Source organism: Fringilla coelebs (assembly GCF_963513975.1).
Source record: "Fringilla coelebs genome assembly, chromosome: 3".
NCBI lineage: Eukaryota > Metazoa > Chordata > Aves > Passeriformes > Fringillidae > Fringilla > Fringilla coelebs.
In genome coordinates this window covers 107,248,010-107,273,418 of record NC_140030.1, presented here as the reverse complement: position 1 = coordinate 107,273,418, position 25,409 = coordinate 107,248,010, and the positions used below count along the sequence as shown (strand labels likewise).

The window sequence follows — 25,409 nt, the reverse complement described above, 5'->3', positions numbered from 1 at the left end:
AGACTTAAAATATGAAACAAAAGGTTTGAATTCTCCCTTGGAGAGATGCTGCTCTACGGGTGCCAGCAGCAGCATTTCAGCCATTCTTGGCAGCAGCTCAGTGCCAAAACGGAGACACTCTCTCTCCCCACACCATATGTGTGTGTGTGTGTTTTGGGGAGGATCGGGGCAATCTCGCTGTTTGTGGGAGTGCAGGTGTGGTGATCACCAGCAAATCGAGCTGTAAGTGATCTCTGTTACTTGCAATGTTATGGCTCAAATCCCACTATGGTACCTTGTGACAAGGTGACAACAGGGGGTGCAGATGTACCCCCTTTGCTTTTTGTTTGTTTGTTTGTTTGTTGGGAGTTTTCTGTTGTTGGGGGTTTTTTTCCCCCTAAACGTAGAGAATTGATATGGGTAGTTCTGGTTTTTACACGGAAAATACCAACCTTTTCGAATTGATGCGTACCTGTGGAACCAGGGACGGCGCAGGTGTGAAGCTGCCGAGGCGTCCAGGGAGGCAGAGATGCTCCTGCACGGGGCAACAGCTGCACAGACCGGGAAGGGGAAATTTTTCCGCCCGCGACCGCCGGCACAGAGCGACTGGAGCCACACCGGGGGTGCGGCGGGGCTGAGCAGCGGCGTGGCACCGGCTGGAGGGGAGGGCTGACAGGCGGGGCCGGGCTGTGCCGGGCCGGGCCGGGCCGGGCCGTGCCGGGGCGGGGCGACGGCGGCGGCGATGGCGGGGATGGCGGAGGCGCTGGCCAAGGAGCGGGCGGTGGCGGCGGGCGCGGGGCGGCACGACCGGGCCGTGCCCTACCTGGGGCAGCGTTTCGGGGCTCTGCGCCAGCAGTGCCTGCAGGAGGGGCGGCTCTTCCAGGACCCCTCCTTCCCCGCCGGCCCCACCGCCCTCGGCTACCGGGAGCTGGGACCCCGCTCGCACAAGACACAGGGCGTCGTCTGGCGCAGACCCACGGTAGGGTGGCGGGGGATCCCCGGCAGCATCTTTGCACAGTATCGCCCGCTTCCTCCTTCCCCCAGCCCCTAAATTGGGGTGGATTGAAGCGTGCGGGGGCGGCGGTCGGGGCGCGGTGCGAGCTCTCTCCGCCGTGCGCTCCTTTCGTGCGGCTGCGGATGCTCCGCGCACCGCAGGGGCCCCTTTGCTCCGGGGACGGGCTGGCAGCGTGGCTTGCTCAGCCTGGAACACAAACAAGTCAGAAAAGTCGTTTTGCTCTCCATGCAGAACTTCCCGTGTGGACAGATCGCTTTGGGCAGCGCTTGGGGCTGTCCCTTCCGATAACTCTTTCCTTCAGCAGAGCCGGGAGCTGACCACCGTGCGGTTTATTCCCGAAGCACCCATGGGAGCCATGGGGTCAGCTGGACTCCGGGGTGCCTCCAGGCACTTCTGAAAGCCCTTGGTGTAGTCAGTGGCGGGGAGGTAATGGCAGAGCAGCGTGTGCACTGTGCATGTGAAAACGCAGCGCACCTCCCGGCACGTCCTGTGAAGTGAGCCGGTCCCGTTCACACCGTGCTTGCTGTGTCTGGTGCCCGCACCCGTTCCTGCCCTGCTCCATCTCTGTGCTGCTCACCTGCTGTGGTCAATGGTTTGGTTAATTTGCTGCAAGTGTGGCCTTGTTCGCTGCCTCACCTGCGGCCAGGTGTAACGCGAGGCTTGTTTTGTTGCCAGGAGCTGTGTTCCAACCCCCAGTTCATAGCGGGAGGAGCCACTCGCACGGACATCTGCCAAGGGGCCTTAGGTAAGGTGGGGCACAGAGCTGAGCTTTCTGTGCAGGTGCTGCCCCAGGGCACACGGTTTATACAGGGCTGTGAATATCTCCTTTTGCATCCTCCCACCTCCCTTCATTTCAAATCAGACCTTTCTCACCTTTCCTTGGCATTTGCGTGTGTGTGGTTACTGAGCACAGCCTTTCTGTATGTACCAAGCAGGGGTGGCACACACTGGCTTCCTGATGGCTTTTCTGATCATGGCCAGCTCCCTTCATGTTCTCATCCATATCCATGTGCCTGAGGACAGCCTGGCTCGTTTCTGCCTTTAACAGTCACCTGTTTGCATAGCAGGACTTCTCTTTCCCCAGTGGGAGAAAAGTTCTGTTGGGCAGGAGGAATCTCCTGGAACCTGGGGAGATGCTGTAGAGAGAAAAGAAGTTGTATGGAGGATTCCCTGCTGGTGGCCAGCTCCTGAGGAAGACAAAACTGGGGTGTTTCAGGAGGGATGGGCCAGCCTGTGAGCCCTCTGCTTTCGCCAAGTCTTCTGCTCAGTTTGTGCAATGTCAACCCCTTGGTGGGGCTCTCCAGGGAAGCTCTGGGAGCTGCAGGGGGTGCCAGGGGACAGTGGGGAGCAAATGACTTAGCCTGGCTTTGAGTGCACAGCTTTCCCATCTATGGAAGCCTCTCTCCTGCCTTGCCTGACAGGAGGGGCTTTAGGTGGAGGATGTCTGCAGAGATGTGAGGAGAAGAAATAAAGTGAAGTGAAAGCAGCAGTAGGTTCCTACTCCATGGGTGTAGTGAGAGGAGTTTGGATTAGACAGATAATGTGGTTGAGGGAAAGCTCTCCTGCAGGAAACATGACTAACACAAGATGTGCTGTGCTGCTGCACTTGGCAAAGGAACCAAATTCTCTTTGTTTGCTTTCAAATATTCACCACACAGCGACTTCTTAGTTTCTAGTCCCACTGCTGCTATTTGTACGTTCATGTCCAAAAATGGAACAGGCAGAGAGATTTGTATTTTGTGCTTATGGTTTCATTCAGAAAACTATGGTTTTTAGGTTAGTGCTTTGACAACCAGATGCAATTTGTATAAAAAATCCATGACAGTAAAAATATTTAGATATGAACTTGGTTCTGCTCATGCCCCAATATCATTGGCGGTGTGGGTTAGGCTCTGTTGTGCCTTGGGTTGTTGCCATGTCACCAGCTTCCTTCCTTCCTGTGCTCTCTCCACCTAATACCATGTCTCCCACCATCACTGCTTTGGCATGAAGCATGTCCCAGTGCTTAAACACACGTGCCAGACATCTGTTATCTCTTTTTATTGTGAAACTTTCTGGTAAGAAGCTCTTCAAATTGAAGTTAAAGTTTACTGTAATGCCATTTCAACATCAGGCATTTCTGTAGAGATGCTGGTTTCTGGAGTCACTTAGTTGCTTTCTGCCTTCTGCTTTCCCAGCTTTTCTCTGCAGATGCTGTGGCAGCAAGGGCATGGGAATGAAAGATCTGAAGTTTCATTTTCAAGTTGTGAAATTGCTGTTGCTAATACCAAACTCTGTTTTTAAATTGATGAAAGCATTTGATGCCCTAGTGGTCTTTGGAGCAGTCAGATGTTCTCATGGGGTTTATGGTACCACCAGAGGATATGGAGTGACTCACAGCTGGTATTTTTGTACTCCTGATGAATCTGAATCTGAATCAGAGGTTGTCAGTGCTCTTGTTTGCATTTCCTCTTTCACTGTCACTAAATACTGCAATGACTCTCCTGGCTGTCTTCTCATGAATCCAGGCAGGATTTTGGTCTTGTGTGACAATTGTTGATTAAAAATTAGATGCTTTTGATCTTATCTCTGTATAGCCACTGAGTTCCTAAGAGCCTGGATGGAATCTCTGCTCTTTCACACAATGGGGCTGGCAGATGCACTGTACAAATGCTTTCTTTTTTCTTTTTTACTTTTTTTTCCACTGCCTTATCTGACACCAGCATTTGTATTGAGAAGTTTGCTTTGAGCTTTGTATTTACTTTGAATGTTCATGTCCCATCACATTTCAGGATGTTCTAGAGAAGATTGCACTGGAAGATGTCAGGTGCTTTTGGAAACCTGTACTTTTTATTATGCTGCTTCTTTTCTACAGGAAGCTTTTGTAGTCTCATTTATCCCCCAAAAGGCTTGATCAAAAAGCAACAGACCTGTGCCCATGGGGAGTTTCACTGCTGTTACTGGGCCCTTCAGAACATCTGGGAGTGCTGCAGGGACACATGGGGCACCCAGAGCACATCTGCATGGCAGCTTCTTGGCAGGGAATGTGTCACCAAACAGCTCAGCTAATGAGTAGGGTTTCTTTCAGCTCAGGAGTCTTGGCCAGGTGCATAAATCTGTTTAATTGCTTTTGACCTGCACCATAAGAAACTGTGATCCATGTAAGGCATAGCTGATCATCAGTGCAGAAAAGCTTCTCCAGACACCAAAGTTCTGCCCCTTGGGATTTGGATTATCCTTTATTCTGGCCTTGTGAGGTTTTTTGGTTCTGGTCTGTTGCTGTTGGGTTTTGTTGTTGTTTTGGGGGTTTTTTCCCTTAGGAGAAGCTTTTGAAGGAGAGGATTTGGAGTTGGTTTTGCAGAATCAGATCTGCAAAGTCAGTGATGGTGTTTGGCTCCAAATGGCAGCACGTGGGATGTGGTGACTCATTACAGCTGAGGGGAGGTTCCAAAGCCAGAGAAGCCTGGTTCACCCTTAGCCACCTTATTTTGGAGTGGATGTCACCATGGTATCACAACACTGGGGTGCAAACAGCACAGGATCTCCCAGCTGCTGTTTGGATGCAGGTGTCTGCTCCTCACGTAACAAAGGTGTGAAAAAACAACAAATTGAAGAGGTTAAATTTCCAAAATCAGACCCTTGGTTTTCTCATGCTGACAGCCACTCCACTGCCAGTGGATTGCCAGAGCCTCATGTTTGTAACCAGAAAACATTCTGGAGTGCTGTGGTATTAATTTAATTAATTAATAATTAATGTATTCATAATTATTTTCTTAAAATTAAATTACATCTATTTAATTATTTAGTAATTATTTAATGCCACAATTAATATTAATTAATTAATATAAATACATCCAGTAGCTGCTCATCTAAGACTGTTTTAAAGCAATGATGACCCTGTGATTGGCAGAAGGTACATTTTTCCTTTTACCCCACACTCTTACATGAGCTGTGCAGGGACCAGAGGAGCTGCCTTTTGCTTACAGCCCTTCAGGCATTTGATGGGTGTGTGTTTTGTTTGCCTTTTTTTCCCCAGAATGCCTAATTTTAAGCCCTTAGGGCTATTTATGCTTGCTTGCAATTACTTTTTTTTTTTTCCCTATAGTTCTTAGAGCTGGAGATTAGGTAAATGCAGAGATGGGTATATGGAAATTACAAGTAAAACTCTAAAAGCAGGAAAAAGTAAGCATGACAGGACCAAAAATAGAACTTCTTGTTAATATGTGTTAGACATAAACACATAGACATGTGTTAGAATATTCCCTTTTCTGAAAACTTTGTCCTGCCTACTGTTCATTTAAAAAATTATTTATGATGAATGTAGCCTTGCTAACACTCCTTTCAGGCTCTAAGCAATCTGTCAGCCTCTCCTTGGACTTTCCTTCCCTATCAAAGGAAAATCACTGTCAAGAACCTTGCAGAAGCTATATGGTAAAGACCCTGATCAATCTTGCTTAGTGCTAAAACTCCAGGTAGAATCACAACATCTGTTCTCATCCACAGCTGGAATTATCAGGTGTGCTTTTAGTGATGGCTGTTCACAAAGGCAGAGATGAAATCCTGGCTGTTGGGCACTTTTAAGTGTGGAAACCAAAGGATGTCTTCCACATGTGCTGCAGCTGCCTTTAAACCTCAGGACCTTGCCCAGAGCTGTCAGAGCTGAGATTTGTGTTTGACTCCAAATTCTTGTTAGAAACCAGTATAACATTCAACAGAGATTTTTACTGTAATTTCAGTCTGCCTTGATGAGACAGCTATAAAGTCAAGGAAATTCTTTATAAATTCTGTTTGTGGGTGTGGAGGTGCTCTGGAGGGTGTTTCCCCTTGAATTTCCTTGCTTCTTACCTCCAGGGGAAGCATGACTCAAAGCTCTGTTGCAGCACTGCAGTGTGTGTTCACCATCTGGAGGCCTGATCAGCTTCTTGACCAAGCCCTCCTGAGCTGCTGTGGCCATTTGAGTTGTTCATTTGCTCTTCCTGTGCTGCTCCCTGCCTGCCCAGCCCCTGCCCTGGGTATGGAATAGAAATACTAATATTTCTTGGGAAGAATGGTGTGACAGCTGCCCTCTGAGCCAGACTCTTTCCCCTGGCCCTGTCTTTCCCAACAAACACCTTTGCAGTGAGTAGTGCTGCCTCTGGATGCAGCTCCCAGGGGTCTCAGCTCCTTGAAGGGGGCTGTGAGAGGAATCCCCACTTTGCAGGGCCAGGTGGATGTGCTGTGACAGAGTAGGGAGGGGAATTTCATCCTTGCTTCATAGTCTGTCACAGGACAATAGCAAGGTGACCTTCCTGTTGGAATACTTCTCTGACAGGCTGATTTTTCCATTGCAGTACAAGCAGCCAGAGGCAGGGCTGAAGGGGAAGTTTTATGTTAGGTTCTTCCCCTCCAGGTTGTGAAGCAGTATAAGCACCTTAGGTTTTGAAATTATTCATTATTATTATTATTCATTAATATTGTTATTGTGCAATTTCACCTCTTCCACCTTTCCTGAGGTGTGAAAAGATGTGTGGGACAGATGCATTTCTCAGAGCTGCTGCTGGGGGTCAGCAGTGCCAAGCCAGGGCAGCCTGGAGGGAGCTGCAGGTTGTCCATGCTCCTGCTGCTGTTGTCTGAGCAGAGATGGATTTGGGCCCGAGTGATGGATTTGGACCTCCAGGGCTGCTCTAGAGTTCAATCACCCTGAGACTTTGTCCCATTTGGATCCCAGCTTCTCACCCATAAGCTTTTGAGCCTTTTCCCATGGCAGAGAGGTGGCTCTGTAGGGACTGCTGCTTGCTGACAGCTGTGGCAGGTTCACACACTGAAGCTGCAATTCTGCAGGACTCTCCTGTGGAATCTCAAGTGCAAAACCCACTGCCCTCTGTTCACAAAGCAAGGGAACAGCAGATCTGGGGATGGTAACAAGGAGGTTTGTGTCAGGCTGTGGCAGTCAGGGCATCATCTTGTGGCATCCACATTCTCTGAACAGAGAGAGACATAATTCTCTCTCCCAGGGTTTTTCCTGGGGAAGGCAGCACAGAGGGAGAAGAGAAAACAATTCTTATCTCTGTTTGCTGCCCCTGTTGTTTGGCACATGTTGGAATGTGTTATGGAGGTTTTTTTAACCAAAGTGATTTGTTAATTGGCCAGTGGTGATGGTTGCTTGGATTGACTGGCCAGTTGGGTCAAAGCTGTGTCATGACTGTGTCCAGACAATCATGGGGTTTTTCTGTAGTATCTCTTTAATATAGTATGGTATTAGTGTAATATAATATAGCTCAAGAAAGCATTTGTTCAGCCTTCTGAAATCATGGAGTCAGAGCTCATTATTTGCCATGTTGGGGGCTCCCTGCATCGATACCATCTGACTCTCTAAATCTCTGACCTCCTCGCCAGTGGGCTACAGGAGGAGGCCCATGGCTGAGCAGAAAGGTGACTGCTCTGGGAAAGTAAAACTGGGCTCTGAAAAGAATTCCAGAAAGTAGAGGTGTAATGTTTATAGAGCTGAGGTCTCTTCCTCCCTCTGTGCTGTGTAGCAGGAGGTGGTGTGGAAAAACACTGTCCAGGCAGCCTGTGGTGTGCAGGGCTGGTGGGTGCTGGCTCCATCCCAGGCAGGATGAGGAGGTGTGTGGGGCTGGGAAACACAGCCTGCCTTCAGGCCTTTCCTGGCTCTCTGGTGACTCTGCTGGAGACCAGACATGGGACTAAACAGAGAGGCCTGGAGCAAGAGCCTTCAGAGGTGTGTAAGGTGAAAGGAGCTCCTGTTTGCAGGGAGGCTGGCAAGAGACCTTAAAGGGAGCTTGCCCGCAGGACAGGTCTCTGGAGAGCAAGGAACATGTTTATTAAACTTGTTAAAAAACTTGTTTATTAAACTTTTCCTTTGGAGAAGAGAAAAGAATGCAGCCTATGCCTGAGAAAACACCTCTGAGGAGAAATTGCACCCCTGAGTACCAGTGTGTGCCCACAGGCTCTTTGCCTTTTTCTCTGTGCTGCTTCCTATCATACAGGCACCCCATTGAATACTGAGTTTTCTTTCAAACAGTGCCAGAATGGGTGATCACTGTGGTGGTGGGTCAGAAAAAGCCTGCTTTGACTTTTTTTAATGACTTGTTCTTGAGGAAACACTTGCCTGGATCTGGAGGGTATTTGATCTGTCTCAGAGATGAAGTGATGGGAGGGATCATCCTATCCCAGCTGAGGGAGTTATTGGTTATAATGCACAATCCTGCTGCAGTGCAAAAACTAAAGTTTGAATAATGAATGCTGTCTGTTTTTTTATTTTCCTTTTCTTTTTACAGGAGACTGTTGGCTCTTGGCAGCCATTGCTTCTCTCACCCTGAATGAAGAAATTCTGGCCCGTGTTGTTCCCAAAGACCAGAGCTTCCAGGATAAATATGCAGGAATTTTCCACTTCCAGGTATGTGGCAAACAGCCTTTTCCTCTCAGTGCTATTGGGCAGGAGCCAGTGGGGCTGGCTATGTATCCATGTGTGATGTTTCCTGGCATGGTTTTGTGGGATGTCAAAGAGCCAGACAGAAAAAAGGAGATGTCTAAAAAGGTTGGTGGAAGGAACAAGGCCATTAATCAAAGATCTGGGAGCAGGGGCTGCCTTTGTGGTCCTTCCTCCCCGAGGAAGGGTATGCGAGTATGTGCATCCCTGAACAGAGTGGGTGAAAATGGCTGGGACACGGGGATAGCGTTTCCCCAGGGAAACTGATGTTCAAAGACAAATATGCTGGTGATGGCATGGTGATTATCCACCAGCATGGGGTGATGATGGATGTTTGTGCTCTTTTTCCTTCAGTTCTGGCAGTATGGGGAGTGGGTGGACGTGGTGGTGGACGACAGGCTGCCCACCAAGAACGGGGAGCTGCTCTTCGTGCACTCGGCGGAGGGCAGCGAGTTCTGGAGCGCGCTGCTGGAGAAGGCCTATGCCAAGTGAGTCAGGAGCCAGGCTTCCCCCCACTCACATCCCCCACAGCACCCCCAACTGCATGGATACTCTGCAGTCAGAGTATCAGTCTGCTTATTAGCCTTTGCAGCTTCTGGGGTATCCCACAAAAAGGCTCTCTTCTGGGGTATCCCCCAAATGGCTCCTTTGGTACGGCTTTGCTGACAGATGCCTGAGACAAGGAGCCAAAAGCATTGGAATTGTTGCTAGCCAAGAGAAGCAGCTCTTGCATCTCGTGGTGAGGCTGTTCTTGGAGCAGCCTGCTGTCACCAGGGCCTGGGAAGCTCCATTTCATGTGCTCTATGCACCTCTGAGGGCTTGGCAGCTGCCAGTGCTCCAGTGTGCAAAGCACATCAGTCCATCTGTCTGTGTTCAGTGCTCACATCTGAATCTCCACTTTTGGGGTGGCCAGAGAGGAGTTCTATCCTCTGACTCTGCTGTTTTGAATTGGCTTAAGAAATTTAGATCCACTGCAGTTCAGACCCATAACTGTTAACAGGATTTAAAGACTGTGGAACTAGAGAGGAAAATTGTTTGGTCTTAATTTTTTATTTTACATATTATTTTTTCCTCAGATAGTGTTCATGATTCCTGTCATTGATATGACTGAACCTGCAAGGTGTATGCATGATTGTTTCATATTTTGTGCTGGGTTTTCCAAGTACAGAGGTCTAAGAAGCAAAGCTGAATGGAGGGGCACGTTTGTAGCTGCTGTAATGCTCCTGAAAGCAGCAATGCTGTGACAGCTGGCACATTGAGTGCCTCTCCTGAAGGAAGAGGAGAACAGGGAGCCTGATGGTTGTGTGTGTGTGTGTGTGAGAAGAAGAGAACAGGGAGCCTGATGGTTTTGTGTCCCTCCCCATTTTGTGCAGGCTGAATGGCTCATATGAGTCCCTCTCTGGTGGCACCACCACCGAAGGCTTCGAGGACTTCACCGGTGGCATTGCGGAGTGGTACGAGCTGCAGAAGCCACCCCCCAACCTCTTCAGGATCATTCAGAAGGCACTCCAGAAAGGCTCTCTCCTTGGCTGCTCCATTGACGTGAGTTAGCAGGTTTATTTCTGGGTTCTTGCTGGGCACACAGTTCTTGCTGTGCTGCACCTGCATGCCAGTCCCAGCCTGTGATTCCTTGCTCTGCCTTGTGCCTGAAGAATTTGACCCACAGCTGTGACTCTGATGTGTGCTCTCCATGGGGGTTAGGCTGAAACTAAACTTCATTAGTTCATGTAAAAAGTTCATTCCCTCCCTTGCGCTCCTTCCATGAGACCTTCTGCTGTGTGGTAGGTTGAGGGTAATGGATCACACAGGGAACTTGTCAGGGGTGCTGATGGGCATCTGTGTTCCTAAGAAAGCCTGGCAGCAGGATGGCACAGGCTGAGAGAGCTGCTGCTAATGGCTCCTGCAGTCAGGTGCTCAGAGGTGACAATGTCCATCCTTGCTGCAGCCTTTTTGTTGCACAAGTTGTACCTGAAATGTTCCCAAAAAATCTGGGCTCTGTTCTGGAAGCAGAGAGGCTTGGACTGTTGCCAGACCTTTGAAAGGTTTTATGGGAAGGCACGTTGTCAGAAGCTGGAGCCACATGGGAAAGAAAAGAGGAGTTTTGGCCCTGCCTTCAAGGATTCAGCACTGCTTTTAGCCTTACTGAAATGAGTCTAAGTATTATTATTGTGGTAATCACCCTCCTCCCAAAGGAGATTGCATCTTAGTTATGTCTAAAGGGAAGGTAAATTGTTTACAGAAACTCCATTCATAATATAAATGTAAATGTTTCCTCCCATTTTTCAAGTTAAATCAGAGTCCCAGGAGAGGGAAGCTTCACAGCAGGAAAAGTGCTTGGTTAATGTCAGTTTGACTTCATGGTATTTTCAAGGCCTGTTTTACTCGTTTGCATTTAGATAAGAATCTGACATCTGGATTTTTGCCCCAGACTTATACAAATCCCTTGGGTGGGGGGGGGGGGTGGGGGGGGGGAGAATAAATATATTATGTGGTTGATAAGTGCTACCACTTTCTGTAGTGTAAATTAACTGTTGCTGAGTTTATCCTTTGAAAAAAATAAAAAGCTTGTAAAATCTTTCCTTCCCTTCTGTAAGAGAAATAGGGACACAGAGATTAAGCATTAAATGGAGAGTGTGCTGTTGGGCAGTAATAGGCCATGAATTGACAGCAGGAATCCTGCCTGCTCCATCCAATCCTCTCTGTTTGTTTAAGCTTCAAATATACTTGTTTAGAGGTCACACACTTCTGAAATGGTGGAAAGACAATGACAGCCACATGTTTCATAGGTGGTTAAACATTCACTGTCTGGCAAGAAGTGACTTTTCTCTGCAGTGTTTAAAGGCCAGACTGCCCAAGCAGTGGCTCTGAAAAATTGAGAGGGATGATACCTTCCTCAGCTCCAAATGGCATCCAAAGTTCAGCCTCTTCCCTTGCTGCCCTGCAGGGCAGATCTCAGGGCTGAGGAAAGGGAGGGGAGCTTCCCACCCTGCTTTGGAGCTGCAGGGAGTGTTTTGACCCTGAAATCTGCTGGAGCTGGGTGTGATCCCAGTGGAGCCTCAGGCCGGTCGCTCCCTGTTTTTTTCCTGGTCCCTTGAGAATATGGAGTTCATTGAGTGCATCCCCTTTGGAGATGCACAGGAGTGGCTGCTGTTTTGGAGCCAGGAGGGAACTTTGCTGCAGTGCCAGGCTTCTGGTGTGCACCCCATGCCACAAACATGGCAAACTCCCTGGGGCTCCAGCACCATCCCAAGTGCTGCTGTCCCCTCTCTCTGCTCTGTCACACTTGTGGCTTTTGTGCAGCAGCTAAACCGCTCCTACAGCCTCCCAGCGAGGTGACAGCTCTGTTGGAGGGGGAAGCTTTGTTCTGCTGGATCCCCTGCCCACGGGAAGCTGCAATCACTGATGTGCTTTGCCCTGCAGATCACCAGTGCTGCAGAAACAGAAGCAGTCACCTCCCAGAAGCTGGTGAAGGGACACGCGTACTCGGTCACCGGGGCAGAGCAGGTAGGTGTGCCACCCCAGGGTGCAGCAGGTTCTGTGTGGGGCAGCCACAAACCCATCTTCAACACTGCAAATTCCTAAGTGTCACCCATTTTGCTGAATTAGGTTTTGAGTCTCTTCTTTCTGAAGAAATGCTTAATTAGTTGGCATGTTTTGCATAAACACAGATTTGCCTTCTTGGGTGTTTGCCCAAAAAAACAAAAACCCCTCTTATTCCATGAGCATGGCTATTTCCCACTGAACAGGGTGGTGGGCAGCTGTGCAGAAGGCTTGCTGTCCTCTGCTGGTGACCAGGCCCTTCAGTGCATTTCTGGATAGTAGGCCACACTTTTTTTACCTTAGAAGCACAGCAAGAAGTGTCCTGAGGAGAAAAACCAAAAAAAAGTATTATTGTCCCCAAAGTGCCTGCTGAGCAGCACCTTTCAGCTGGGCTTGGTGTTCAAGCACGGTGACTGGTGAAGGCAAGATAAATCAAAGGAAGCAGATCATGGCATCATTCCATGTGTGCAGTGGGGTTTTGCTTAGTTCACTGGTAATTGTTTCTGAAATGCTTTTTGAAAGCTCAGGGTGAGGTGTAGAGAGCTGCTGACGTGCTGCACTGGTTTGTGGGTGTGCATTTGGTGTGCATTTAGTCTTCTCACAGCAAAAGCAGGGAAGAGGGAGCTTGTTCACCTTAGTTCACAAGTAGGGATGATTTAGCCAGGCTGCTCCTTTGGAGATCTGTGCAGACTCTGCAAGGATAGTTCAACTGGGGCATCATCCCTGGACTGCAGAGACCTGCAGATGGCAAGAGGAGGGGCTGAGGCTGCTGCTCTGTGGGGCATTGGTGTGGCCAGGGAGGTTGTGGCCAGTCTCAGTGTCCTGGCTGTTATAACAGGCTCCTCCAACACATAAACACGGGGGTAAAAAGGCATTTGAATGTGAAGAAACAATTTATACCTAAGTGATGTCTTTGAGAATGTGTCTGTACCTGCTTTTTTGGTTTTTGTATAGCAGTTTTACATTCCCTTTGCTTGTAAGCCTATCAAAGGTGATTTTTTAAGCAGCACAAATCAGACATTTTGGTTTTCATGGGCTTTGGTTTGTGCATGCTGCAAAACTTCTCTGGACAAGCCTGGCTGTGTGAAGCTCACTCAGAACCAGTTAGACTTTTGTCTTTTAGACCAAATGTGCGCACGTTGTCCTGCCTAGCACCGAGATACATGATCTGACATGTTTTTAATTACTGGAGAGGATGAGGAAGGGGGTTGGTGCTGAGTCCCTGGTGCCTCTCCATCCACTTCTGATCCCATCAGGTGAACTTCCGAGGAACCGTGCAGAAGCTGATCAGAATCCGAAATCCCTGGGGAGAAGTGGAGTGGACTGGGAAATGGAATGACAAGTGAGTCAATGGCTTCCTTGTTGCCAGTAGCCCTTTACTGCAGGGGTGCAGTTGTGTTTCTGTGCTTTTCTGTCTGATCCCTACCTGAAATTCCTCTGTAAGTCCTGTCTGGATGTGGTGTTCACGTGTAACTGTTTCAGAGAGAGACATCCCCTTGCTGCCATCACAGTATGTGGTGCCTTCCATGCAAATTCCAGCCTTTGTGTAAGATGCAGAGATTTGGTTGGTGAATCCTAGAAAGCTCCTGTAGTATCTGCTTATTTAACAGCCTGGGTTCCCTGGTGAGCTTCTGAAAACTCACTTTCTAAAAGGGCTTTCAAAATCCATTTCTGCTGTTAGCCATGAAAGCTGGAGTTTACTCACTTCTGCGGCTGGGCAGTTTTTATTCTGACTCTTCCTTTTTCTGTCTCAGTCCAGACATTGCACTTTTTGAAAATAACACTCTGTTTCTCATCATTTATCTTGGATATTTGAGAAGTGAGGTATTTTATGTGTCAGGTGCATCTATTTTTAATTCTGCAGTGATTTGAGAATTCTGGAACAGCTAAAAGTTAGATCTTGTGCCAGAACAGCCACATTAGAGTTTCACCTTTCCCATGGGCTGTAGTTGATGTGGGGTTCTCTTCCAGCTGCCCAAACTGGAGTGGTGTTGACCCTGAGGTGCGGGAGCGACTGACCAGGAGACACGAGGATGGGGAATTCTGGTGAGTGTCACATTCCAGCAGAAGGGAATTGTTGTATTTGTGGGGTGCCCTGTGGCATCTGACTCCATGTTCTTAGAAGGCTAATTTATTATTTTATGATACTAGAATATATTAAAGAATGCTGTATTGAACTATACTAAAGAATACAGAAAGGATACTTACAGAAGGCTAAAAAGATAATAATGAAAACGCCTGACTCTTTCCAGAGTCCCAACAGAGCTTGGCTTGAGATTGCTCATTAAGTCAAAACAATTCACATGAAACAATCTCTAAACACATTCCAAAGAAGCAAAACACAGGAGAAGCAAATGAGATAATTATTGTTTTCATTTTTCTCTGAGGCTTCTCAGCTTCCCAGGAGAAAAATCCTGGCAAAGAGATTTTTCAGAAAATATGACTGTGACAGGGAATGTCAGCTGCTCTGCATTTATTCATGCAAAGCAACCTCTCCCAGTTTGCTCTCCAAAAGTAGTGTGCAAATTCACCCCAAGCCCTAGTGCTGAATCCCAGTGGCAGGGAGGGAGGATGGATGAGGTGGTGGGATGGAAAACCCTGCTGAGGAGAGATTGCCAGTAGCGTTGTCTCCCACAGGATGGCGTTCAACGACTTCCTGAGGCATTACTCCCGCCTGGAGATCTGCAACCTGACCCCAGACACCCTGGCAAGTGACAGGTACAAAAAGTGGAGCCTGCAGAAGCTGGATGGCAACTGGAGGAGAGGAGCCACTGCAGGGGGCTGCAGGAACTACCCAAGTAAGAAAAACTGGAAACCTTTTACTTGTCCGCTTGTACTTTCTCTGGGAGCTTCCAGGAGATGGTTTGGGATGAATTATGGGATATCTAGGACTAACCTCCAAAACGTCTGGGAAATGTGGCTCCCTGATGAGGTCTGTTGTGGTTGTAAAGGCAAGGGTGGGGGTGGGCAGGGCAGTGCATTGGTTTTCTCTTCTAACAGCTGATTTTGGCAGTCAGAGCCACATCTCTCACACCTGACATCTTTCAATATCATCATGGTTGCTATCAAAGAAGCCTCTGAGTAGTTTGCTTAAATCCCCTTCCCAGACACATTCTGGACGAATCCTCAGTATTTGATCAAGCTGGAGGAAGAAGATGAGGACCCTGATGATCCTGAAGGGGGCTGCACTTTCCTCATTGGGCTGATCCAGAAGCACCGTCGGAAGCAGAGGAAGATGGGCGAGGACATGCACACCATTGGCTTTGCCATTTATGAGGCAAGGAAGGCTGACAGGACTGGGGAGGAAAAGGGAAAATCTAATTTAATCCATCCCATAAATGGGATAGTGCAGTTCCCATGCTGGGCTTTCCATCAAAACTCAGATGGGTTGAGTTGGACAGCAGCTGCAGCAAGGAGGCTGTAAAGAAACAAAAAGCTGCATCGTGCTTGCTTAGCCCCTCTCTCCTTTCCTGCTGATGGAAAGGTCAGAGAGCCAGGAGGGAGAAAGAGGAGATGGGAAGAAACAGTAGAGAAATTGAGGCTACAATAAAAATCCAGGTGGGCTGCAGGGAGGAGATTCAGCAGGAAGCCACAACCAGGCTGGCTGTGGCTGTGGCTGTACCAGGCTGTGCCCACGCTGCCCCAGGCGAGCCTCACGTGCCTCAGGGATGGAGCTGGGAGCTGAGCCAGCACTTGGCCTTGGGTGATGTGGGCTCAACACCTACCTTCCTCTCAAGCCAAGTCTTTTTTTCTTTTGTTTTGTTTTTCTTTTTTCTGCCTTCCCCCCAGAATGTGGATGTCCTTGCTAAGTAAAGGTGAAAAGAGGATGGAGATGCCATTCATCACTCAACCAGCAAATAACTCTTTCCTTTTCTCCCTGCAGGTGCCCCCAGAGGTATGTGCCATGGGTTGGTGGTGGAGGTGCAGAGCTGGGGCTCAGTGGCTGGTGGGAAGAAGAGGTTCAGAGGATCCTACTTCACTGCAGGACAACATGACTGCACAGAGTCTACAGTCAGAGGCCATTGATTCTGGAAGGGGCCTTGAGATCATGTTGCATTTTTTAGAGTGTCCTGTATTGGGATAAGAGTGTTCAGTGCTGTAAAAATTCCCCAAAGCAACTCTTCTGTGGCTCTCCTCTCAGCCCAGCCCCACACTTGCTCCCCCAGAGCACAGCTGCTTTTTCCAGGTTTGCACAGAGTTTATGTTTGACTCATGAATAATATTCCAAGGAGGTGTTTATATTCATTTCCCTAAGCACCACCTCTTTTGGTTTCTTTCTACCTGCAGGCAGCTAATAGTACACCCTGGGGGTCACAGAGGGGTGGCAATGCAACAATGCCTCTGAGCTGTTGCTCCTCAGAGAAGGAGTGAAGCTCAGCAAATCCCCTGGGTAACCCCAGTACTGGGTTTGCTGTCCCTGTGAGGGTCTGTGTGAAGCAGAGTGGCTCCTGTGGCTCTTGAGGCTGTGCCCAAACCAGTGGCTTTTATGTAAAGTATGGTTTCATCGGGAAAAGAAATGGTGCTGCTGGTTAATTAAATTTCTTATGTATTTTTTTAATGCCTTAGCAGTACTCTGTCACTCACCCTAGTTGTCCAAATATTTCATTTCCATAAGAAAACTGATTCTCACTCTTCTTTCCCCCAGAAGGTGGGATTTTATCTCTCCCTATGCAACAGGTCTGACAGGTTTTTCAAATTCTTTCTTCATTCTTAAAAATCTGGGAGGACAGGAAGGAGGAGGTTTCTGAAAGATGCACATTCCTGAAGCTGGTTTCTAGAGCTGAAGCAGCCCACCTGTAAGACTCTGCAAAAATAGTTCATTCTGGAAGATCACAGAATCACAGAATGGTTTGGGTTGGAAGGAACCTTAAAGATCACTCAGTTCTAACCCCCTGCCACGGGCAGGGACACCTTTCACTAGATGTTTCACTTCAAATATGATTTTATTTTATTATTTTGGGTGGTTTTTTATTCTTGGAGCCCTCCATGAGCAGGCTCTGCTCTGACCTGGGAGGCAGAGCTGAGCTGCAGGTGGCACCAGCTCTGGGGACCAGAGGGACATGGCTCATGTGACACCTCAATTTAAGAAAAATGATTGGTGGAAGAATGTGCCCAGTGTCTTCAGCCACCCATCATCATCTGCAAAACCAAAAGCATCACCTGAATGATTTATTGCAATGATCTGCAAAATACATTTGCAGCCACATCTCAGGAGTCCCACTCCTTTCTCTCCTTTTTCAGTTCTATCAAGCTGACATATTTTTTATTTTCTTTTCCCCAGACATATCTATGCTATTTTAAATTTGTAAAAGTGAACACATGCAGCCTGCAGTGAGTTGGGGTTTTTTTTTCCCTTTCTTTGCTTTTCCTAAGTTTTCTGGCCAGACAAATATTCATCTGAGCAAAAACTTCTTCCTGACCAACAAAGCCCGGGAAAAATCCAATACCTTCATCAACCTCCGGGAGGTGCTGAACCTCTTCAAGCTGCCTGCAGGGGAATACATCATCGTGCCCTCCACCTTTGAGCCAGACAAGAATGGAGACTTCTGCCTCAGGGTCTTCTCTGAAAAAAATGCAAACTCCACGTGGGTAGCTTGTGGTGACCATATTACAGCAGTGGGCATGTGGGGGATGATAATAATAATAATAGTAATAATAGTAATAATAGTAATAATAATAATAATAATAATAATAATAATAATAATAATAATAATAATAATAATAATAATAATAATAATAATAATGTTATTTTTGTTGCTTTTGTTATCCCAATTCCTACTTAATTCAAATTAAAAGGCTTAGACATGTCACATCTTAAAGAACAGTTGGGCTAAAGCCTGAGGAAGGGCTGTGGGCTCTTTTGGATGGAGTTGCCCTGATTCAAAGCAAGCAGAAACCTTCCTCTAGCCTGTAATATTTTGCTGCATATTCCTGCAGCAATGGGAAACCCGGGGTGTTTGTTGCATTGAATAATCCATTATTCAGCTTTTGATGAGCCCTTAGGAGTTCTTGGGTACCATCTGTAGGTCTGGTGCTCCCTCAGCATGAGACACATCAGAATTACTTTAGGGCTCTCACTTTTTAGCTGTTTTAAAGAAGAAATGACTAGACAAAGTTTGGTTGGTACCCAAGGTCCTGTGCTAAGTAGACAAAAAAAGACCCAAAGAGTTATGTAAGCCCCAAAATCTTGTCTGTGGCACTACAATTTGTAGTGCCTTTTCAAACTCTTGTTGCCGTAGCTGACAAAATACAGCTTTCTCTGTGCTATGCTGTGTCCACAGCTGATTAATCCAGTAATTTTTTGAATGCTCATTGTTATTTCCATATTTTAACTGAAGCTTGAAGGAAAAGCATCATAAAGATGATTTGTTTTGATTTGAATATTGATTTCTTTCTCTTTCTAGGGTGATAGATGATGAAATTGAAGGCAATTTTGATGAGGTACATCAAATGAAATGTTTTCAATTGAGATTATTTTGTTGTAAGGGGGGGTTGGAGTGCCTGTTCCCTGTGCAGGGTGATGTTTGCTATAGGCATTATCAAGAAATATTGTCCCACTATGAGAAAATGGGAAAAGATCTTTCAATATCCATATTTGGGTGTCAAGAAAATGGAAATATCATCAGGAATGTAATGGAAACAAGTGTTCTTTATCTAGAACTTGGACTTCCCAGGCAGAGGTACATCTCAAGAGTTAACTGGAGCTCCAGGAAATTCCCTTTGTTCTCCAGGAGTGCAGCTTTACCGGCAGAAAGAGCAGCAGGGCTCTTTCTGCCTGTAATGCTGTTCCAGGAGTAACTAGTGGCTCACCATATGTTTAGTCTTGCTGGAGCTGGGGATGCTTTGCCTACTAATGCAGCTACCCCATGTGTAGTGGGTGGTTTTTCCAGCATTTACAATGCCAATATTTTGAGGTGCCCCTGAAAATAAAACTGAATAAAATCATTCAACCTTGCTAGTTGAATTTTTCACTAAGGGCAAGGAAATGCATTAAGTCTTTCTAAGGCAGAAACTTTCCCCTTTTTGACATTCTCTGTTTCTTTCTTTTAGACTGAGATCAGTGAAGATGACATCGAACCCAGCTTTAAAAAGCTTTTTGGGCAGCTAGCAGGAAATGTGAGTGTTTTTCTGGTAACATCTTACTGGCATCCTGGTGAGTGGGTGTCACAGTCACATTTTCTGGAAAATCCCTTTGCCCAGGATTTTTCTCCTGGGAAGCTGAGAAGTCTCAGAGAAAAAGGAAAACAATTCTTATCTCATTTACTTCTCCTATGTTTTGCTCATGTGGAATGTGTTTGGGATTGTTTACCCACAGGTGATTGTTCCATTGGATTCTGGTGTGCTTTAACTCTTTGGCCAGTCAGTGCCAAGCTGTGTTGGGACTCTGAAAACCAGAGTCAGGAGTTTTCATTATTATCTTTTTAGCCTTCTGTAAGTATCCTTTCTGTATTCTTTAGTATAGTTTAGTATAGCATTCTTTAATATATTCTAGTATAATAAAATAATAAATTAGCCTTCTGAGAACATGGAGTCAGATGCATCATTCCTTCCTGCCACAGGGGACCCTGCAAATACAATAAGTGGGTAAGAGAGATGCCTCCCCCCAGGACAGAGTTTAGTTCTTGTGCAGAGTTGGCTCTCAAGTGTGACCACAATTGTGCATCCCAGAAGCTGTGCACTCACCCACCTGCTCCCACAGAGGATTCCTGAGCACTTCTAGTGAACAATCTCTGTCCTTCTGAACTGTGGGCTCAACTTCTATCTCTGCAGGGCCTGAATTCTGTCCTTGGGCAGATCACATGGCTGGGCTGGGCTTCTCCCCAGGCTGCTCTTGCCTCGGGCACATCTTGCTGCTGGCTGTGCTAATCTCTATTGTATTTGCAGGGAACCCTGTGGCAGGAAGGAATGATGAATCTGACTCCCATGTTCTCAGAAGGCTAAGTTATTATTTTATGATGCTAGAATATATTAAAGAATACTAAACCTAAACTATACTAAAGAATACAGAAAGACTACTTACACAATGCTAAAAAGATAATAATGAAAACTCTTGACTCTTTCCAGAGTCCTGACACAGCTTGGCCCTGATTGGCCAAAGAGTCAAAACAATTTACAGCAGAAACCAGTGAAACAATCTCCAAACATATTTCACATGTTAGCACAATACAGGAGAAGCAAATGAGATAAGATTATTTTCATTTTTCTCTGAGGCTTCTCCGCTTCCCAGGAGAAAAATCCTGGGAGAAGGGATTTTCAGAGAATGTGAATCCACCAAATCTCTGGGAACTGGTGGTGCTCCTGGGAATGGGAGGTGGGGAGAGCTTCCCACTTGCTTCCAATCAAGGGAGCTGAACTCAAAGGGGTGTTAGAAATTGGCCAGCTTACCCAAAGGAATCAGAGGCTGCAGATGGTGTCTGCAACTCAGGGTGGAACATTTGTTTTCCTCTTTTCCACAGGATGCAGAGATCTCTGCCTTCGAACTGCGCAGCATCTTGAATAAAATCCTGGCTAAACGTGAGTGCCTTCCCCCACCAGCAGCTTCAGATGCCACCAGCAGGTTTCCACCATGGCCATGGGAGCACAGAGGGCACTGCTGACCTGGGCAGGGTCAGAGCCTGGGCTCTGCCCCAGACCTGCTGCTTGGCTCTCCTCATGGCCACAACCTCGTGCTCTCTCTGCTGCTTCAGGGGGGCTGCAGAAAGGCTGGGGCTGTGCCAGCCTGGGAGGTGTCTCACAAGCTGTATGCTTTGGCAGGGTACAGATGGGTGTCTTTTATCCCAGCATCTGCCACTGGGAATTGGCTGCCAGGAGGATGGATGGATTTGAATAATCCATGATAATAATCAAGAGATATATTGCTGCTGTTTTAGTATTGAACCACCCAGGAGTGATTCAAGCAGTAGCCCAGGCAATGGTCTGGGGTGTCCCTAAGGAGGAGGAGAAACTTTGAAACTCTGGGCTTCTCTTTCTGTGAAGAGATTCCTAGCTTGGGTCTGCATTATTTTCCTTCCCACTAAATAGTGCTCAAGAAACAGGTGCTTGGAGAAATAAGTGTCTCTTTAATTTCCAGAGTGAAATCTTACCAGGTGGTCAGGGCTGTGCTGTAAGTCTGAGTGCAGCAGCCAATAACCAGCAATGGGCTGTTGCTGGCTATCAAGCTTGGCTTCATCTTCAGCCTTTCATGAAGCCACCTCCTGCTGACCTTCCTAAGCTGGAAATCCACGTTGTCCACAGAAGTCCACTTTGCAGGCAGACAGTAAGAGCAGGAAAGCTTTTTTCTCTGTCTCTTGCTGCTGCAGCATGCCCACAAACCACATTACTCAGGCTGCTTGCTTGGGGACACATCCCAGCTCAAAGGATGGCACTGGAAGCAAACAAAAGCTGGTTGGAGAGCTCATGAGCTATTTAAGAAGGTGCTGTGGTACAGCATGCAGTGATAATCCTGTCTTTTGCTCTTTCTTTACAGGCCAAGATATTAAATCTGATGGCTTTAGTATTGAGACCTGCAAAATAATGGTTGACCTGTTAGATGTATCCTTTAAAGCTCTTCCTAGATGACATTCCCCTTCCCTGAAGCAGGCCAGCTGCCTCTGCTCCCTGGTGGGTCCATCCTGGTGTACTAATGGCTCCTGAGGTGGAGAAGCTGGCTTTACCCTGATTCCCCTGGGAAAGCCACTCCCTTGTTGTTGTTGTTCACACGTGTGTTAACCCAGGCAGTGGGAAAATCCATTATCAAACAAAGTCTGCTTGGAAGCCTTCCCAGTTGTTGGATGTTCTGGTTTAGCTGGGGACCAAGTGATGTTTGTGCTGGGAAAAGGCTCTCAGCATGCTGAGGATGGCCTTGGCTGCAGGGTTGTTTCACCTCTCTGTTATCTGGCTGGAGTTGGTAAGAGCATCACAAAGCCACAGAAACTTAGGAAATGGAAAATGAGGGACACAAATAACAGTGTTTTGTTTTGACATGCCATACAGGAAGCAGTGAGTATGCAGGATTTTAGGAGCTTTTACTCTTAAGACACTTCATCCTACACTTTTGACTGTATCAGGTCTAAGAATAGTTGTGTTCAGCTTCTCCGTGCAGTGGGAGTTGAATTGCAGAGTTGGAAAAAGGGGAAATTACCAGCACAAGGTGATATTTTTCTATAATTTGGTGTAAAATACAGCAGTCCATAGGCACTCCATGGCAGGTTTTGGGAGCAGTGCCATGACCAGGTTCTTTTGTTAGCTGTTTGCTCTAGAGCTAAAGGTCTCCAAATAGCAGGCTTGGCTGTGGCTTTTCCTGTTTACAATCCAGACCCAGGACTTGTGCTCCAGTAACTGCAGGTGTTGAACCCTCTGTGCAGAACAAAATGGAATCATCCTGGCTCGTTCATACTTGTAGTGGAAAGACAGAGACCTGCAGCAGGGGTGCAGAAAGAGCTTGTGAACTGGTCATGATTTAAATTAATGATCTTAATGATTTAGAAGGATAGCCTGGACAACAATTGTGTATTCAACAGGATGAGTTCTGGAGAGAGGACAAGTCCTTCAGAGAGGACTTGAATCCTTCTTCTGTTTGCAATTTTTTTTAAATCATAACTGCCCATGCAAGTAAACCCAGCAGAGGGAGAGGAAACCCCTTTTTCTTCCCTCTGAAGAAACTTCCTTAACTCAGAGTAGAATGATGGGAGTGGCAAACTGGGACTGAAGGAGTTCCACACCCTCTGGACAAAGATTCAGAAATACCAGGTAAGACACAACCCCTTTGGGAGAACAATCACATGTAGAAGTGGCTGTAGAGTGATTTGTGCCATACAATGTGCAGTCACCTTTCCCAGAGCAGGGACTGTGTCTGTAGTGCCCCAGGTCTGCTCTGGCTACTGCATTAAAAAAAACTTACTTCTTAAAGTCACTTTTAAAAGAAATGAATCTAAGTACCAAGTTCTTCAGATCAATGTTGCGAAATGTTTTAAGGCTGCATTTCAAAATGTTTCACTTCTGCCAGAAGCCAAATCACGCTCTGCATTATTGTCAAGGTTTCCCTTTGGGTTTTGTGTTTTGCAGAAAATTTACAGAGAAATTGATGTGGATCGATCGGGTACCATGAACTCATATGAGATGAGGAGAGCACTGGAAACAGCAGGTATTTATATTGATCTGTCTCTTCTTCTTCTCTTATAGGATTCCATCAGTTTCAAGCAGGGTTGAGAGATGCTCAGAGCCATACAGTCCCATCTTAACTTACTGAATTTTGGGCACTCTGGAGCCTTCCCCTCCTGCCACCATGCAGGATCAGGCATTTCATTCTGTACCTTTGTTTACTCTTTGGAAATAGTCTTTAAGAGTCTTTTAAATCCTTGGCATTGTATTTCCAGGGTTCAAACTGAACTGCCAGTTACACCAGGTCATCGTGGCTCGTTTTGCTGATGAGGATCTCGTCATTGACTTTGACAACTTCGTGCGCTGTTTGATTCGGCTCGAAACCTTGTTCAGTGAGTGCACCCTCAGTGACCAGGCAGTCTCTGCTGCACTGAGATTTCAGCAGGAAAACTGTCCAGGCACAACTGTCCAAAAGCCCAGGATAAGGTGCTCAGATAAATTCAAGCCTGAGATACTAATCTGGCTTCTCCTAGATCCAGGAATCAGTCTTTTAGGTCAGGCTGCTGAGCACAGACAGTCTTCCCTGCAAACAACTCTTATGTTGATTAAAAAAACTAGACAGCAATTAAAAATATTCAGTCTTGCTCCTGCACAATGACTTTGTCTGATTTGGGCTGTAGGCCCATTGTCAAGTTTTAGATTCTGGGAATTAATTCCTTATTGATTCTGAAGCACAAGGAAAGGGAAGACTTTCAAATTAGTTCCTGTATTTACCCTTGTCTGTCATCTCTCTCCAACCACAGAAATGTTTAGAAAACTGGATACTGAGAAAAGTGGGACAATAGAATTGAACCTTGTTAATGTAAGTTCATTTAGCTCTAAAACATTTGTTTTTCTTTTTTTTTGGTGAGGGGGAAATATGCTGTGGGGGGGAATGTAGAGTCTGTCCTGCTCCATTCTGACTGAGGATGGCTGGTTATAAGTACTCACATTTGTGCTGGATTTATCTACATAAGCAGCCTTAGAGAGGTTACCTTTTAAAAATGTACCTACATCACAACATATTCTCTAACAGACACAGTTACTTGCACCAGAAGCCCTTTATCCCTTTGCTGGCAGTAATTTTGGCTTCTTCCCTGCTTTTTGTGTCAACAGACCAAAATGTAGGTGCAGCTGTGTAGGCAAGAGTGAAAGTCTTGCTCCTGTCTGCTTCTTTCTGCCTTTCATGCATGCCCTGTAGAAAGGACTAAGTTTGGAGAAAAGTACCCTCCTACGTGTGTTTGACTTGCTTATTACCTGAAAACTTATTTCTGAACCTGAGAATCCCAAAACTCTGATTTAAGTGAAATATAAATTTAAATCGCTCAGGAAAGATCCTAAAATTACTTCTGTAACAACAGGCTGACTATATGCTAGAAATGAAACTATGCATGCTTGCTACAGGTCTTTTTACTAAATTTAACCTTGTTTTCCTCTCTCTCTTGTTACAGTGGCTGTGCATCACTGTCATCTGAGCCACTGGCAGCAGCCTGAGACTTCAACAAGAGCATGGTCAGGTGAAGATAATCAAGCTCCATACAAGTAATATGCAAACATGAATGTGCCTTAACTTACACAAAGAAAGCAGATTCTGCATGCAATTGCAAGAAGAAAAGCATTCTACTTCCACAGAAGAACCTGCAAGCTCATTTTTATGGGTCTGACAGTCTGTGCCTACTATCATACAGCCTCTGGCCAAAGGCTTTAATTCAGTATCAATACTCAGTGCAAGTTTTGAAAACACTGCTTTGCTAATATCTTTGTATTTAAGGCATTTTACAGGACTTGAGCAAGAAAAGCTCATGATAGCTTGACAATCTGGTTTTAAAAAGTGCTTTTTGAACAACATCTTGCATATCTGAAATTAGTAAAGAGATAGTTATGCATATTTAAACACCTCTACTCAGAGATAGGGGCTCCAAGCCCCAGCACTATCCTAGTTAAATACTCTTTAAAGAATTTGAGTAGCAAGTACATCTTTGACCAAAATGAGCATTGATGTGCCTGGAGCAGGAGGCTGTTGGCAACAAGATTTTTCCAAGAGAAAGCCCATGCTTTCAGGTGGACTCTTGAATTCCTGTATCTTATTTATCTTCCTTTGCAATACAAGAAAGTATTTAAATTTAAAAAAAAAAAAAAGTAGAAATAAAATTTGCCAGACTGTTATTTCTGCTGAAAAAAAAGCACTTTTTTTTTTCTTTGAGGAACAGAAGTTGCTGCCCTTTAAAGGGGAAAACCAGCATGCTGGAACTGATTGTAGATATATGGCAGTTAATGAAATGTTAGATAAGCTGAACTTTTAAAGATTAATACTTGAACAGCCAAAGGTTTCTAAGATAGATAACTGAT

General features: G+C 46.3%; 1 protein-coding gene across 1 annotated transcript; it reads left to right on the top strand.

Annotated features, from left to right (window-relative positions):
- Nucleotides 1-721: 721 nt before the first annotated feature.
- CAPN2 (calpain 2) lies at nucleotides 722-25,221 on the top strand (the record flags this gene model as incomplete). The annotated part of the gene is made up of 21 exons (XM_084203395.1): nucleotides 722-958; nucleotides 1,670-1,739; nucleotides 8,251-8,369; nucleotides 8,757-8,890; nucleotides 9,776-9,944; nucleotides 11,823-11,906; nucleotides 13,199-13,284; nucleotides 13,914-13,988; nucleotides 14,580-14,740; nucleotides 15,050-15,219; nucleotides 15,826-15,837; nucleotides 17,316-17,527; nucleotides 18,347-18,383; nucleotides 18,993-19,058; nucleotides 20,399-20,456; nucleotides 21,409-21,473; nucleotides 22,602-22,670; nucleotides 22,986-23,064; nucleotides 23,297-23,413; nucleotides 23,825-23,883; nucleotides 24,512-25,221. 21 exons carry the CDS (start codon nucleotides 722-724, stop codon nucleotides 24,533-24,535), a joined length of 2,103 nt encoding a protein of 700 aa, XP_084059521.1. The 3' UTR covers nucleotides 24,536-25,221.
- Between the last annotated feature and the right edge of the window lie 188 nt (nucleotides 25,222-25,409).